Below are 14,094 nucleotides of genomic sequence, written 5' to 3'. Positions count from 1 at the left end.
CTAACTCTTAGAGGAATTTCATTCATCTCCTCTCGGCGGTCACACAGGGGTATCAAAGACACTTCATCGTTTACGACAGAATTTTGATTGGCCACATATACAGGAAGATGTCCGCTGGTACGTCATGCAATGTCCCATGTGCCAACAGACTAAATACGAAACAAAGAGGCTGTCAGTCTCCTATAACCTCTTCCCATACCTTCCCGCATATGGGAAGATTTGTCCCTCGATTTCATCATAGGACTGCCATCATCCCACGATTTCATGGTGATATTAGTGGTCGTAGACCGATTTTCCAAGGGGGCTCATTTTGGTGCTCTTCCTGCCCACCATACAGCATACAAGGTTGCCGTATTATTCCTCGACATGGTCTGTAAGCTCCACGAATTTCCACAAAGCTTGGTCTCCGATAGAGATCCTATTTTTATCAGTGGCTTCTGGCACGAGCTATTCTGTTTAAGCGCCACAAAGCTTCGAATGAGTACCACCTACCATCCGCAAAACAATGGTCAAACGGAAGTACTTAACCGAACTTTAGAGCAGTACTTACAACACGACCATACATTCCGGCATCGGAGTTTCGCCTTTCTAAGCAATTTATGGAAAACCACCGCCAACACTAGTCCAATACTTACAGGGCACCTCCTCTATTGATGCTGTTGATTCTTTGCTAACCACCAGGACTGAAATTCATGTGGCCCTGCAACACCGTTTACGCAAAGCACAGGAAGCCATGAAAACTACGGCAGACAAGCATCACCATGATGTTTCCTTCGCTGTAGGCGATTGGGTATATGTCCGGCTTCGCCCTTACAGACAAACGTCGTTAGCCCCTACCTATACCAAATTGACCAAACGCTTTTACGGGCCTTTCCAGGTGCTAGAACGGATTGAACCAGTAGCGTACAAATTGCAATTGCCGGTTTCTTCTCGAATTCATCCGGTTTTCCACATTTCCCTCTTGAAGCTCCATCAGGAACCATTACCTCCCTCTCCAGCAGAACTTTCCCGAGCCAACTTCAATAATCATTCACGAGCTCTGTCTCAGTTGCGATGAGCGGAGGAAGAATCTCTAGATCTCCCCTATATCTACATCTCATTCTATAGCTAGTTGAGATTTAAGTTAGATTTTGGTTGTGTCCTTCGAATTGAGGGCATTTATGAGGCTGGTATGATGGGGAAATCCATTGAGGACACATGGCCATGTATTTTGAGTCGTTTAACAACTGGAACAGATGAAATTCCAATATATGTAACAACTGAAAACTTATAATTTCATATATGTAACATGTCCTAGTTAATAAGTTGTATCTATTTTTTTTAAAAAAAATGTTTAACTAACATACCCTGAATTACTAAAATGTTATATTGTCCACTATCAGTATTTATTATTTTTTTATCAGCTCTTAATTAAATTACTAAAATGTTATTAATGTTACTTTATCAATATCATTTTGTCATCATATCATTCAAACTGTTATATTAACTTTATATGCAATGTACAATATCCTTCGTCTCCCATATTCATCTATAATTGCTAATTAGTCAACATTAAAATATAATAAATATATAAATAATTAATTAGAAAAAAATTAAATACAGAATTAATCTAGTCATTAACATGACTTTATTTTAATTAAAATAGTATAAGTTAATACATTTTAATTTAATGTCCTAAATAATTTTAGATTAAAAGGTTATGTTAATTCTAATATAATATTTTTAATATACATAAATTAGTTGTACAATTACGTTCATCACCTGTATACTATTTGACATTAACGGGATTTTGATTTAATTAAAAAGTAATAGTATATTAATTTATTGTCCTAATTTAATTTTAAATATATAGTAGAATAATAAAAATATTATGTTGTATTCATATATTGTAATTATTAATTATCCACTTTTTCTTGTAACCATGCTACTAAAATTTTAATGTCTTACACTGTTTAGTGCTTTATATAAAAGTATGTTTAGTGCTTTATACACATTAATAAAATAAAATTTAAATTTATTGATTTTTCATATTTATTGAAATATTTATTATTGATTTTTTATAAAACTAAACTAATAAAACAGTTGTTACTATTGCATACTGTGTTGGAATATTTAATCTATAATGATAAGCATATAATTTTTTAGAATAATAAAATAAAGATTGTTTTAGAGGAAGAAAATAAATATTGCGACGATACATATAAATATATTTCTTTAAAAGATAAATTATTATTATTATTGAAATCAATATTATTATATTAGATTTTTTTATCTATTTTATCTATATTATTTGTTTTACGATGCATATAATTAAATGGTTTTTTTACATTTCATAACTAATTACTGTTATGTTTAAACATTTCATAACTATTGTTTTCTTTCTTACGTATAAATAAAAATGTTTTTTTGAAAGCAAACGAATAGTATTATTGAAATATGCCATGTTCTAAGTATAAGATGTGTCAAGGAAGATGAAACCACCACACAAAAAACTCGTAATAGTTAATGTTTGTGCAGCAAGTAAAATTAGCAAGCTATACAAAAATTAAGAGAGAAAAAAATAAGAATAAAAGTTACAACTCTCATTGAGCTACCACTAACTCCACATGACAATATGCTTCAAAATGTAGAAAGTTACCCTAAAGAAAGAAGATATAAAAAGCCAAATTTATTAACGTTAAAAAAATAGTGATGTTTACAAAATAATAGAAGGAGGAAATTGAGAAGCTCTAGCAAGGTAAAAACTCATAATAGTGATGTTTAGAAAATAGTAGCTAGAAGAAGAAGCTCTTGCAAGATTTGATGTTGAGATGTTCATTCTTCACTCAAAAGATGATTTATAATGTATATTCAACATTCTAAAAAAGGCACAATTGAATCTTCAAGTCGTGTTATTATTTACCTTAAGAGTATAATGTTCATACATTGTCAGTGTAAAAAGGTTTTACACAGACACCCAATCACATTCTTATATTATGCCATGTCCCACAATAATTTTGAATTAAATAAAAACTAATTAAAAATCCTAAACCCACATTGTGTTGCCTTGCACTTTGTTCGTTCTCTCTCGACAACTCTCGCTTTGTCCCGGACACCGCAAAGGCCATGTTCAACAGTTTTTCCATTGTCACCTTAGTTCATAAATCACCTTATTATCTACACCCCAACCTCCCGCTTTACCCTCTCCCTTCAATAAAAAATTTGAAACCATAAACCTTTTCACAAGTTACATTCCCTTGATCCCTCAATTTTTTAAAAAAGAAAGTAGAAAATGTCATGGCTAGTACATTCCTCCACAAACTCTCTCTGGCTCGATGGCGACGGAGATGATGAAAACGACATGGTGTTGGATCCACTTACCATGTCATAGGTTTTGAACAAGTGGCCTCAATAATTTAAGAGGGGGGTGAATTAAGTCTTAAAATTTTTCGACTAACAGGTTTTAATTCCCTTTTAAATGATATATGATAGATTCAGAATACTGAAGAAGAAGAAGAAGCAATCAATTTAATAATGTTCTTTTAAATGCGCAAGATAATGTAAACTGCAATAAAATAACTGAGATAAGGAAAAAGGGAACTGTAAACTTGATTTATACTGGTTCGGCCACTTTCCGTGCCTACGTCCAGTCCTCAAGTAACCCCACTTGAGATTTTCCACTATCCTTGTAAATCCTTTACAATTTTTGAACACACATTGAGATCCCTCACCCTTGTGTTCAAGTTTCTCACACCCCAAGAGACAAACAGTCTCTTAATTACAACTGAGTTTTGTAAGAGAGGAACATATTGATTTCTCTCATTAGAGTAGACAATACAATTTGAAGATCCTTCAAGAATTCTCAATAATTTTGCAAGTGTTTGGCCAAAGTTAGAGAGATTTTGACAATTAAGTTCTCTCAGAATTCTCTGTATTTTCGAAGTAAGGACACATATGTATATAAAGGCTCATTGTGGCTGTTCAAAAATTAGTTTGAAGAGATGTGTTTTGTCAAAAAGTTTTTCTAAAACTTTTTCACTAGTAATCGATTACAGGATTCTAGTAATTGATTACACAGATCATAATTCAAATAAGTTTGTGTCGTTATTTCACCAGTACAAAATTTCAAAATGTCATGTTCACAATCTCTCTAGTAATCGATTACACAAACCTGAAAATCGATTACCTGTTCAAAGAAGATATTATTTTGAACTGATTTAACTTTGATAAAAAAATTTTGATGGTAAAAATTTTAAGGCCAAACTATTACAATCAAATTGAGATTCTTTTAACAAATTGACTAAGTCCTTATCTTAGATTTTCTTGATCTTGTTTGTAGACTTCATTTCAATCTGTGCTCATCAAGTAAAATGTTTTGGCATAATCAAAACCCGCATGATATAAATTCACATTCTCCCTGTTTTTTGATGATGACAATCATTTTTTGGTAAGGAGTAGAAAGAGAAACAAAAATATTCATTTGTGTCATTCGCTCCTACTTGATTTTTCAGTGATTGCTTATATGAAAAAGTTTAAGATTTTGATAAAAAAAAAAGGTATATATAAAAAACTTTTTCAATACTTTATACAGAAAAATTTAAAAACATTTTTCAATATATACCTTGGACAGAAAAATTAAAAACTTTTTCAATATTTTCAATACTTCTCCTTACCATCATTCTCATTTATCTCTCTCCTTTGGCAACATCAAAAACAAATTAGAAACAGAGAGAAGAAAAACATACATAGACTATAAGAAGTAACATACAATTCAAGCAGAATAATGGTAATGTAAATGCAACTTAAACAAGTCTGAAAGTATAAAGTACTAAAGTACTAAAATAACCGAATGCAATAAGTATGAAATTCTAAAGTACTAAATAATCTTGATGTAATAGAAACAAGTCTTAGAGTTTGAATAAATATGATAACTAAGGGTAAGTCTAAGGATTGGTTGGAGGATCAAAGCAACGACGGATAAATCCCATGTCATCCTCAAGAGGAGTGATGCGAGAATCCATGGAATCAAACCTTTCTCCGACAAATGCACGAAGATCTTGAATCTCGTTGAGAACATCATTCAGTAAAGTAGAGGAGGGATCCCTAGGTGGTGGAGATGGAGTGCGTTCCTTGGGAGCACTAGCTAGGTAATCCTTTAGCAAACCTAGTGGTCATCAAGATCTTTCTTATAGCCAAAAGAAGTAACTACAGCGGTTCCTATTGCAAATGAACGCTTAACCTTGACATATGGTTCATTAGTAAGAGGGACTTTGAAGTGCTGCAGAAATAGAGTAACCAGATCGGGATATGGTAGAGGGGCATTTGCCCGTAATGCCTTATGCATACCGTAACAAACAAGATGTGCCCAGTCAATTTGACGACCAGTTTGCTGTGCCCACAACAAAATTAAATCTTTCTCAGAGGCTTGAGAAAGGTTAGTAGAACGATGAAGCAACACATGACAGAGAATAAAATGCATAACACGGCATTCAAAGGTAAAGGAACCAGCAAGTAAGCGACCAGTCTTATCAGCATTTTCAACACAAACAATTTTACGAGCATCATGACTAGAATAATCATCAACTAAGGTTCCTTCAAAAGGCACACCTTGACTGCTCAGTTTGGTTAGGGAGTAAAACAAGGATTGATCAACAACAATGGGTATTTTGTGTACTTTAGAAAATATGACTCCATCATGAATTTCCAAGTTGTTATAAAAGACTTGAACAAATATAGGGCAATAAGGCAATTTCAAAGTCATGAAATCCACTAGTTCAGAATTTTGAAACACTTTATAACAATCCAAGTTTTCTCCCTCAAAGAATTCAAAGTAGGTATTTAGGATCAAGAATGACACGATTAGAAAAGGATGAGTGTGACACCCTCTACCCTGACATACATATAAATAAATAAAACATATAAAAATATTGATCAACAAATTCACGTGGATAAAAGGTTCACATCCACTTCACTATTACCAAATAAGACTTATTAAAAATATATTCGGCTCAAAACAAGACCGTCAAAGTTTACAAAAAAAGTTTTGTTAAATCAGTGAGATAAAATAAAATAAAGTAACACCATGAAATTAAAATAAAAACTCATCCCCAATGACACATCTTATCAGAGCGTTGTGTCCCAACGTTCTCTGGCACGAGGTTTTTTAAAGTCGTCCACCTAGTCATCTGCTCCCACGAACACAAGATTCGAGATCATCACATGATCCAAACACAAATAGCATATAGGGAGTGAGTTATCACAAAAAAAATAACAAAACAAATAAACAAGACGAAATCAATATAAATTATGGAAATATCTATAACATAGCTCAACTTAATACAACTCACGTCACTTCACCACTTTATCTTTAAAATTCATTTTTTTCAATCACTAATCACATTACACATGAATAACACACTCGAGTCAAGACGCAATAACACTCATCAATTTCATAATAAACAATTAGCAAGCGTTATGCAACAATTATACTAAGACTCAAGCCTACGTGCAATGTGGTACCATATCAGTGAAAAAACCACCCAGTGACGCTTAGGAGTACATAAAAAGACACACCACACAATGGGTTTGTCAGGTTACTCTCACTAAGTAAAATCATAAGGTGACCAGTCAGGGTCACACTTTGTTACAGGATCCCCAATATGTTGATCTCCTGCATAACATTAAATTGTGCCCAGATGCTCACTCCGACCTCACCATTCATAAGGACCTTATATTCCGACAAGGCCATATTTGGATTCCCTTCCCAACCCCTTTTACTGCCTTACTCTTAGAGGAATTTCATTCTTCTCCTCTCGACGATCACACAGGGGTATCAAAGACTCTCCATCATTTACGATAGAATTTTGACTGGCCACATATACAAGAAGATGTCCGCCAGTACATCGTGCAATGTCCCTTGTGCGAACAGACAAAATACGAAACAAAGAAGGCTGCCGGTCTGCTGCAACCTCTTCCAATACCTTCCCACATATGGGAAGATTTGTCCCTCGATTTCATCATAGGGCTGCCATCATCCCACGGTTTCACGATGATATTAGTGTTTGTAGACCGATTTTCCAAGGGTGCTCATTTTGGTGCTCTTCCTGCCCACCATACGGCATACAAGGTTGTCGTATTATTCCTCGACATGGTCTGTAAGCTCCACGAATTTCCACAAAGCTTGGTCTCCGATAGAGATCCTATTTTTATCAGTGGCTTCTGGCACGAGCTATTCCGTTTAAGTGACACTAAGCTTCGAATGAGTACCGCCTACCATCTGCAGAAGGAATGTCAAATGGAAGTACTTAACCGGACTTTAGAGCAGTACTTACGCGCTTATGTGCATCACCAACCATCCCAGTGGTTCGGCTTCCTGTTGCTTGCCAAATGGTCTTACAACACAACCATACATTCCGGCACCGGAGTTTCGCCTTTCAAAGAAATTTATGGCAAACCACCGCCAACACTCATCCAATACTTACAGGGCACTTGCTCCATTGATGCTGTTGATTCTTTGCTAACCACCAGGACTGAAATTCATACCCATACCAAATTGGCCAAACACTTTGACGGGCCTTTCTAGGTGCTAGAACGGATTGGACCAGTAGCGTACAAATTGCAATTGCCGGTTTCTTCTTGAATTCATCCGGTTTTCCACATTTCCCTCTTGAAGCTCCTTCAGGGACCATTACCTCCCTCTCCATCAGAACTTTCCCGAGCCAACTCAAATAATTATCCACTTGTTACTCCATTAGCCATTTTGGATTGGAAGTGTGACATTTCTCCCTCAATCATAAAGGTCCTGGTCCAATGGGATGGCTTGGCTCTAGAAGATACTTAATGGGAATTGTGGGATGATCTATGCCAAACACACAACCTTGAGGACAAGTTTGTTTTCGGGGAAGGGGTGTTGATATCAATAACAACACAGGCTTTATACCAGAAGCTAGCAGTAACATTAAAAGGCCAAGGAGAGTCATTGAGAAGCGCAATTACCTTTAGGAATACGTTTGAGGTGCCAAAGCAAGAATCACCAAGCTGGTTGTAGGGATCCACTATCCTCAGGCAGTTATAGCAATTCCACTAATTAGTTGTTGAGCATGATGCTAGATAATTCTGTTATAACAAATTGAATTCTGTTAGAATGAAATAGTATAAACATGTAAAGAAGTGGAATTAATAAAGGATCATCAGAAAACTTATCTCAATTAGCCATTTCTTAGCTATTTCTTTCCCAGTTGCCTATCAAGCTGTTTGCAGGTAAATGCCATTCACTAATTATTATTTAAGATCTTATATGAAAATAATTTTTTTATATGGAAAGATGAAAAGAAATTTAAAACAATGATTACTAATTTTTTAATAACGCAGATGGGATATTACAAAAATTGAGCAGCCACCAGATTACATGAAGGCATGCTTCAAAGTCCTCTATAATATCTCACAAATGAAATCAGCTCCAAGGTCTACTAGAAGCACAGGTGGAACCCCATAGACTCTTTACAAAATGAGGTAACTATCTTCTAGAACACCCATATGGCTTCTTTAGACTTTAATTATATGCGTATTGCACAGTTTGGATTAGATTTAACAAATGAAACTTTTCAATTGTAATTTACTATTAAGACTTTTTTAAGGTAAGAATGTATTTTTTTTTAAATTATGATTACTTCTTCTACAAAAGGACTTTTTGGCATATTTCAAATTTAAATTCTTTATCCCATAGTTTCTGATATCCTACCTTGTCAGTTCTCAGCATTTAATCTTACTGTTTTCTGGTTGGCATGATGCAGCGTTGACATAAGTTCATCCAAATCCTTTCTTCGAGGCGGACAAAAACCCAGCGTTAATGTGCAGTCTGCAGGACATACTGTTCCTGTGTTTGTTAATGGGCAATTTTCAGGTTTACAGAGTCGCAGTTAGACATGTAGTTTCTTTTGTGTCCAACTGTGCATCTTTATATTTCTATTTACCAGTTAGTATTCAGTACCTATGCTTAATCATTATGTTGCTAGCCATAGATTTATGTTTCCTTTTTTCACTGGAAGATTGTTGGTCGGCATTATGAAACATGGGAGGCAGGGATCACTGGTCCAGTTTTGCTCCATGGTCTTGACCAAGGACAGAACGATTTGACGAGAAACAAGTGTTCATATAAGGTCTGATGCACATAATTTTATTAATCTAACATATGTATTCATACAAGTTTCAATTATTGGGACCAGAAAACCAGAAAACCATTCTCTTACAGTATATTTTGTCGATTTTATATTTTCACTCCAACTTCTATTTTGTGTATGTATTTTCCTTTAGATTGGGAGTATATTTTACCCTTGCTCATTCTTGATGCTGGCTTACAGCTTTTTATTGTGAGTTAATATGCTCCTTTTTTTGTATTAACTCCATCTTTAATAACTCACAGTATCATACTTTTCATAAAATAGTCCAATTATTGATAGTATAATTCAAAAGTTTTGAATAGCAGCCCCAAGTTAGCAAAGAGATTATACAGGGTCTAATTCACGCTGGTGGAATACATATCTACTTAATTATACAGTGTTACGTAACGTTTTGAATAGCAGCCCCAACGGACTATTATTCAATACTAAAAGGATACGATTTGAGATTGAGTATAAACTGGTTTTCAGAAACTCCAGCACTGGAATAAGTATTAAGGTGAATTGGATAAACTTTTAAAAATAAATAAATATCAGGTAAACAGCATTAAGGTGAGTTTTGATAAATAAATTCATTAAATATTTATTTGTTACAGTATTTTTTTTTTACATTATAATTTATGTTATAGATTTTTTTTTTCTCGTCCACGGTCATAGACAAATCTGTTCACGGTTTGTAGATGCCGCTGGCACAAGGAAATTCGCACAATGTGGGAATCTAACACTGATTCAACTAATAAATAAATTGTTTTCTCTCATTTGAATGCAGCAAGACCTCACATGCCATACGAACCCTTTGGGTTTGTTATTAATTTATTTAGAAATTAAAAAAAAATTATTAAAAAATTCATAAAATAAAAATAAGTTATCAAATTATAAAATATTAAGTTATTTTCATAATCTCAAATATTTTTTTAGCAACTTCATAAAACACCTTTCCTTTTTGTTTTTGACAGAAACAAACTTAAGACATTTCATTAATAATCAAATCAGCAATACAATAAGGAACATGACTAAACACTTTGACATTGGGCAGCAGTCTCCTTTATTTAATTATTTCAACACATTTCCTAATTACAAAAGGTTTCAAAAACATCATATTCAAAATTTGGTCAATTTTTCCTAGGCTGCGGTCTCTTTTCTTTTTATTTTTAATCAGTATGTGAATTATTATATAATATATCACAATTTTGCACCACTCTTTAGAACCCTTAGATTAATCTACGGTACCTGTTACTATTGTACACCTTCCCCACCAAATTTTACTCTCCCTTCCTCTCCACCGTTTCCAATGACCCCTGCATTGGCCTGCGGCCGCCCATCACTACCGAGCACCGCTATTCTCCTCCTATCAGCCGCAAACAACACCTTCATCCACCAACCTCCCCCACTTCCATCATCTCCTTTTGCCGATGTATAATCACCCAACATCATATCCCACACAAACCCCTCCATGGAAAGAAACAGCAACACCTACCGAAACAGCACCGTCGAGCCCAATCGCCACACTGCAGAGAAACCGAATCTGACCCATGCTTGGCCCTCTCCAAGTTTGAGCATCCGCATCTCCGGATCGACCCAACTTACGTATTTCGTTTAATAGACCAGAATCGCACTTATATATATAATTATAAAATATTATATATACAAATTAAAATTGCAAAAATATAAATTTATAGACACTAAAAATGAAAAAAAAAATAATATTAACCCTATTATTATTTTTTAAAAAAAAACATAAACTGTATTTAATAAATACAATTTATCTATTTTTTATGATAAAAGTTAAGTTGCATATATGAAGTACAACTCACAAAACAAAATTAAAATAATAATATTTATTCATCACTTCGCATTACCGTGATAAGAAGGATACTGTACGAAAGTGATACTAGCTGGATTCAATTAGAAAAAAGACTTGAATGACCTATCCTTACGTAACTCATATTTTTTAGTTGCCATGTTAGAGGGTTGACATGGGACCTAGTGAAACTCCCCTGACAGAAAGATAAAAAACTAAAAAAAAAAGAATCCTCAATATACAGTCAATACACTTGCAAGCTTGAAGAAAGAGTCATAGATGCTTGTATAAAATCTATAATTTATAGTTTGTAATTGCAATAGGTATTATTGAGCTCATCACCTCACGAACGAATTCTATTAATTATTTTAATACGGTTAATTCTTTGGACATAAAACATAATAACTTGCATTTTACATGCATTTGAAGGATCAAATCAGTATAAAGTAAAATAAAGGAGGTAAATAAGGAGAAATTGTTTATCTTTGAAGGACATAATGAGAAATTGTTAAGAAAATAATCAAATACTACTGCCCAGTTAGATACTTTGACTTGGTGCCCAACAGCAATTAGAGTGCATCAACAATTTCTATTTTGACTTAGTGTGCATGTGCAACAGCAATTATAGCTTTCAACGGTCAAGGTTCTCACTGCCACATTAACTATTGTTGCCCAAGTGGCACTTATATATCTACAATAGTATTACACAATATAAAGGAGTAACGATGACATCCTAATGAAGTGAATATATTCCATGTAAAATAACTGTAACTGCAATTAAAAATGGAATCTAAAACAATTTAAAAGAAAATAAATGATTCAACGGCCATCAAGAATTGAAAAGAAGTCATTCAACGCCCCAAAAATGCATCTTCTAAAAACAAATGAATAAATTGTTGACCTTGCTGATTCAAGATTCTATAAGTAGGAACAAGCCCTAGGCAAACAATAAAAACATACTTGAGAGCTTTAGGTTGCTCCCAACTCCAGAGCTAATTAACTCTATAGACTAGCTCGAAACTAGAAAGCCATGGAAGCTCAAAGCTACTTGTTGCTTATTGGCTTGTTCTTTGTATTGCATTGGCTTGCAAAATGTTACAAAAGTAGTGTCTCTCAGAAACTTCCACCAGGACCAAAGAAACTACCCATCATAGGGAACCTGCATCAACTAGCAGAAGCAGGTTCACTTCCACACCATGCTCTGAGAGATCTTGCCAAAAAATATGGACCCCTCATGCACCTCCAACTTGGTGAAATTTCAGCAGTGGTTGCATCCTCCCCAAAGATGGCCAAGGAAATAGTGAAAACACATGATGTTTCTTTTCTCCAGAGACCCCATCTTGTTTTTGGTCAAATGATATCCTACGGGGGATTGGGCATTGCTTTTGCTCCATATGGTGATCACTGGAGACAAATGAGGAAAATGTGTGCCACGGAGCTTCTGAGCACCAAAAGAGTTCAGTCTTTTGCTTCCATTAGAGAAGACGAGGCAGCAAAGTTTATCGACTCCATTCGCGAATCTGCTGGTTCGCCTATCAATCTCACCAGTAGAATTTTCTCATTGATATGTGCCTCTATTTCCAGGGTAGCATTCGGTGGCATATACAAGGAGCAAGATGAGTTTGTTGTGTCTTTGATCCGAAAAATCGTAGAATCCGGGGGAGGATTCGACCTTGCTGATGTCTTTCCTTCAATTCCATTCTTATATTTCCTAACTGGAAAGATGACCAGATTGAAGAAGTTGCACAAGCAGGTTGACAAGGTCCTGGAAAACATCATCAGAGAGCATCAAGAAAAGAACAAAATTGCAAAAGAAGATGGAGCTGAATTAGAGGACCAAGATTTTATTGATCTTCTTCTCAGAATCCAACAAGATGACACTCTCGACATCCAAATGACGACTAACAACATCAAAGCTTTGATATTGGTAAGTAAATGCCTCAAAACTTCTATTATATTTCCTGTTTCTGAAGTACGTTTTTTCTCACTAACATCTCTTTTTATAACATTAATCTCTTTAATCCTCTCATTTGTACTAATTACTTTATCTTACATTTTTCTTCCTTTTCTTCTCATCTCCTTTTCTATTAAAAAAGTTGCCCGATTTTGTTATATAAATGCAATTTCTCTTTTCATTTTACCAAACTTTATATAAAGATATTTTATTTGTTTCACCAGGACATATTTGCTGCTGGAACTGATACTTCAGCATCAACACTAGAGTGGGCTATGGCAGAAATGATGAGAAATCCAAGAGTGAGGGAGAAAGCACAAGCTGAATTGAGACAAGCTTTTCGAGAAAAGGAAATAATTCATGAAAGTGATCTAGAGCAACTTACTTATTTGAAGTTGGTGATCAAAGAGACATTCAGGGTACACCCACCTACTCCTTTATTGCTCCCTAGAGAATGCTCTCAACCAACCATCATTGATGGCTATGAAATACCTGCCAAAACTAAAGTCATGGTAAATGCATACGCAATTTGTAAGGATTCCCAATATTGGATTGATGCTGATAGGTTTGTCCCTGAAAGGTTCGAGGGTAGTTCTATCGATTTCAAAGGGAATAACTTTAACTATCTCCCTTTTGGGGGAGGACGAAGAATATGCCCAGGCATGACATTGGGTTTAGCTAGCATTATGCTTCCACTAGCTCTACTACTGTATCACTTCAACTGGGAACTCCCAAACAAGATGAAACCTGAGGAAATGAATATGGATGAACACTTCGGATTGGCTATTGGGAGGAAAAATGAATTGCATTTGATTCCCAATGTTAATTTATGATCATTGAGTACACGATTGACGTATCCATGTTTATTAAACTCACTTTCAAGAATCCTATTTAATTTAATTGTTAAGGAAATAAAAGCGTATTTATTATTATTATTATTGGATTTTTATTTATATAATTATACATTTTTCTTACTTTTCTGTACATACACATCTTCTTGATAAGATGACTTTAGGCTGCTAAGATGGTCTAGTATTGTTAAATCTTTTTTGTCTATGTATTAAATTGTTCTTAATTACAAATGAGAGTGATTTCATATTTATTTGATTGAGTTAGTTTAAAGTAGTCTCCCCCTTTTATATGGTGGATTGAGTTAGTTTAAAGTAGTTTCCCCCTTCATATAT

At 34.5% G+C, this 14,094-nt stretch overlaps 2 protein-coding genes across 2 annotated transcripts; both read left to right on the top strand.

Annotated features, from left to right (window-relative positions):
- Positions 1 to 264: 264 nt before the first annotated feature.
- Positions 265 to 1,057, top strand: LOC114371607. The gene is made up of 2 exons (XM_028328992.1): positions 265 to 519; positions 638 to 1,057. The coding sequence occupies exons 1-2, from the start codon at positions 265 to 267 to the stop codon at positions 1,055 to 1,057; spliced, it is 675 nt and encodes a 224-aa protein (XP_028184793.1).
- A 10,837-nt stretch (positions 1,058 to 11,894) lies between these two features.
- Positions 11,895 to 13,848, top strand: LOC114370517 (cytochrome P450 71D8-like). Its single transcript, XM_028327877.1, has 2 exons — positions 11,895 to 12,883; positions 13,135 to 13,848. Exons 1-2 carry the CDS (start codon positions 11,987 to 11,989, stop codon positions 13,741 to 13,743), a joined length of 1,506 nt encoding a protein of 501 aa, XP_028183678.1. The 5' UTR covers positions 11,895 to 11,986; the 3' UTR covers positions 13,744 to 13,848.
- Positions 13,849 to 14,094: the final 246 nt, after the last annotated feature.

The sequence above is a fragment of the Glycine soja genome, chromosome 10 (assembly GCF_004193775.1).
Source record: "Glycine soja cultivar W05 chromosome 10, ASM419377v2, whole genome shotgun sequence".
Taxonomy (NCBI): Eukaryota; Viridiplantae; Streptophyta; class Magnoliopsida; order Fabales; family Fabaceae; genus Glycine; species Glycine soja.
Note: the sequence above shows the minus strand (reverse complement) of the source record. Positions and strands in the feature narration are given on the sequence as shown.

Coding starts and splice junctions, on each gene's coding strand:
- LOC114371607 (XM_028328992.1), top strand. CDS start 265: ATGGTGATATTAGTGGTCGTAGACCGATTTTCCAAGGGGGCTCATTTT. Junction 520..637: donor AAAACAATGGTCAAACGGAA/GTACTTAACCGA, acceptor CAATACTTACAG/GGCACCTCCTCTATTGATGC.
- LOC114370517 (XM_028327877.1), top strand. CDS start 11,987: ATGGAAGCTCAAAGCTACTTGTTGCTTATTGGCTTGTTCTTTGTATTG. Junction 12,884..13,134: donor ACATCAAAGCTTTGATATTG/GTAAGTAAATGC, acceptor TTGTTTCACCAG/GACATATTTGCTGCTGGAAC.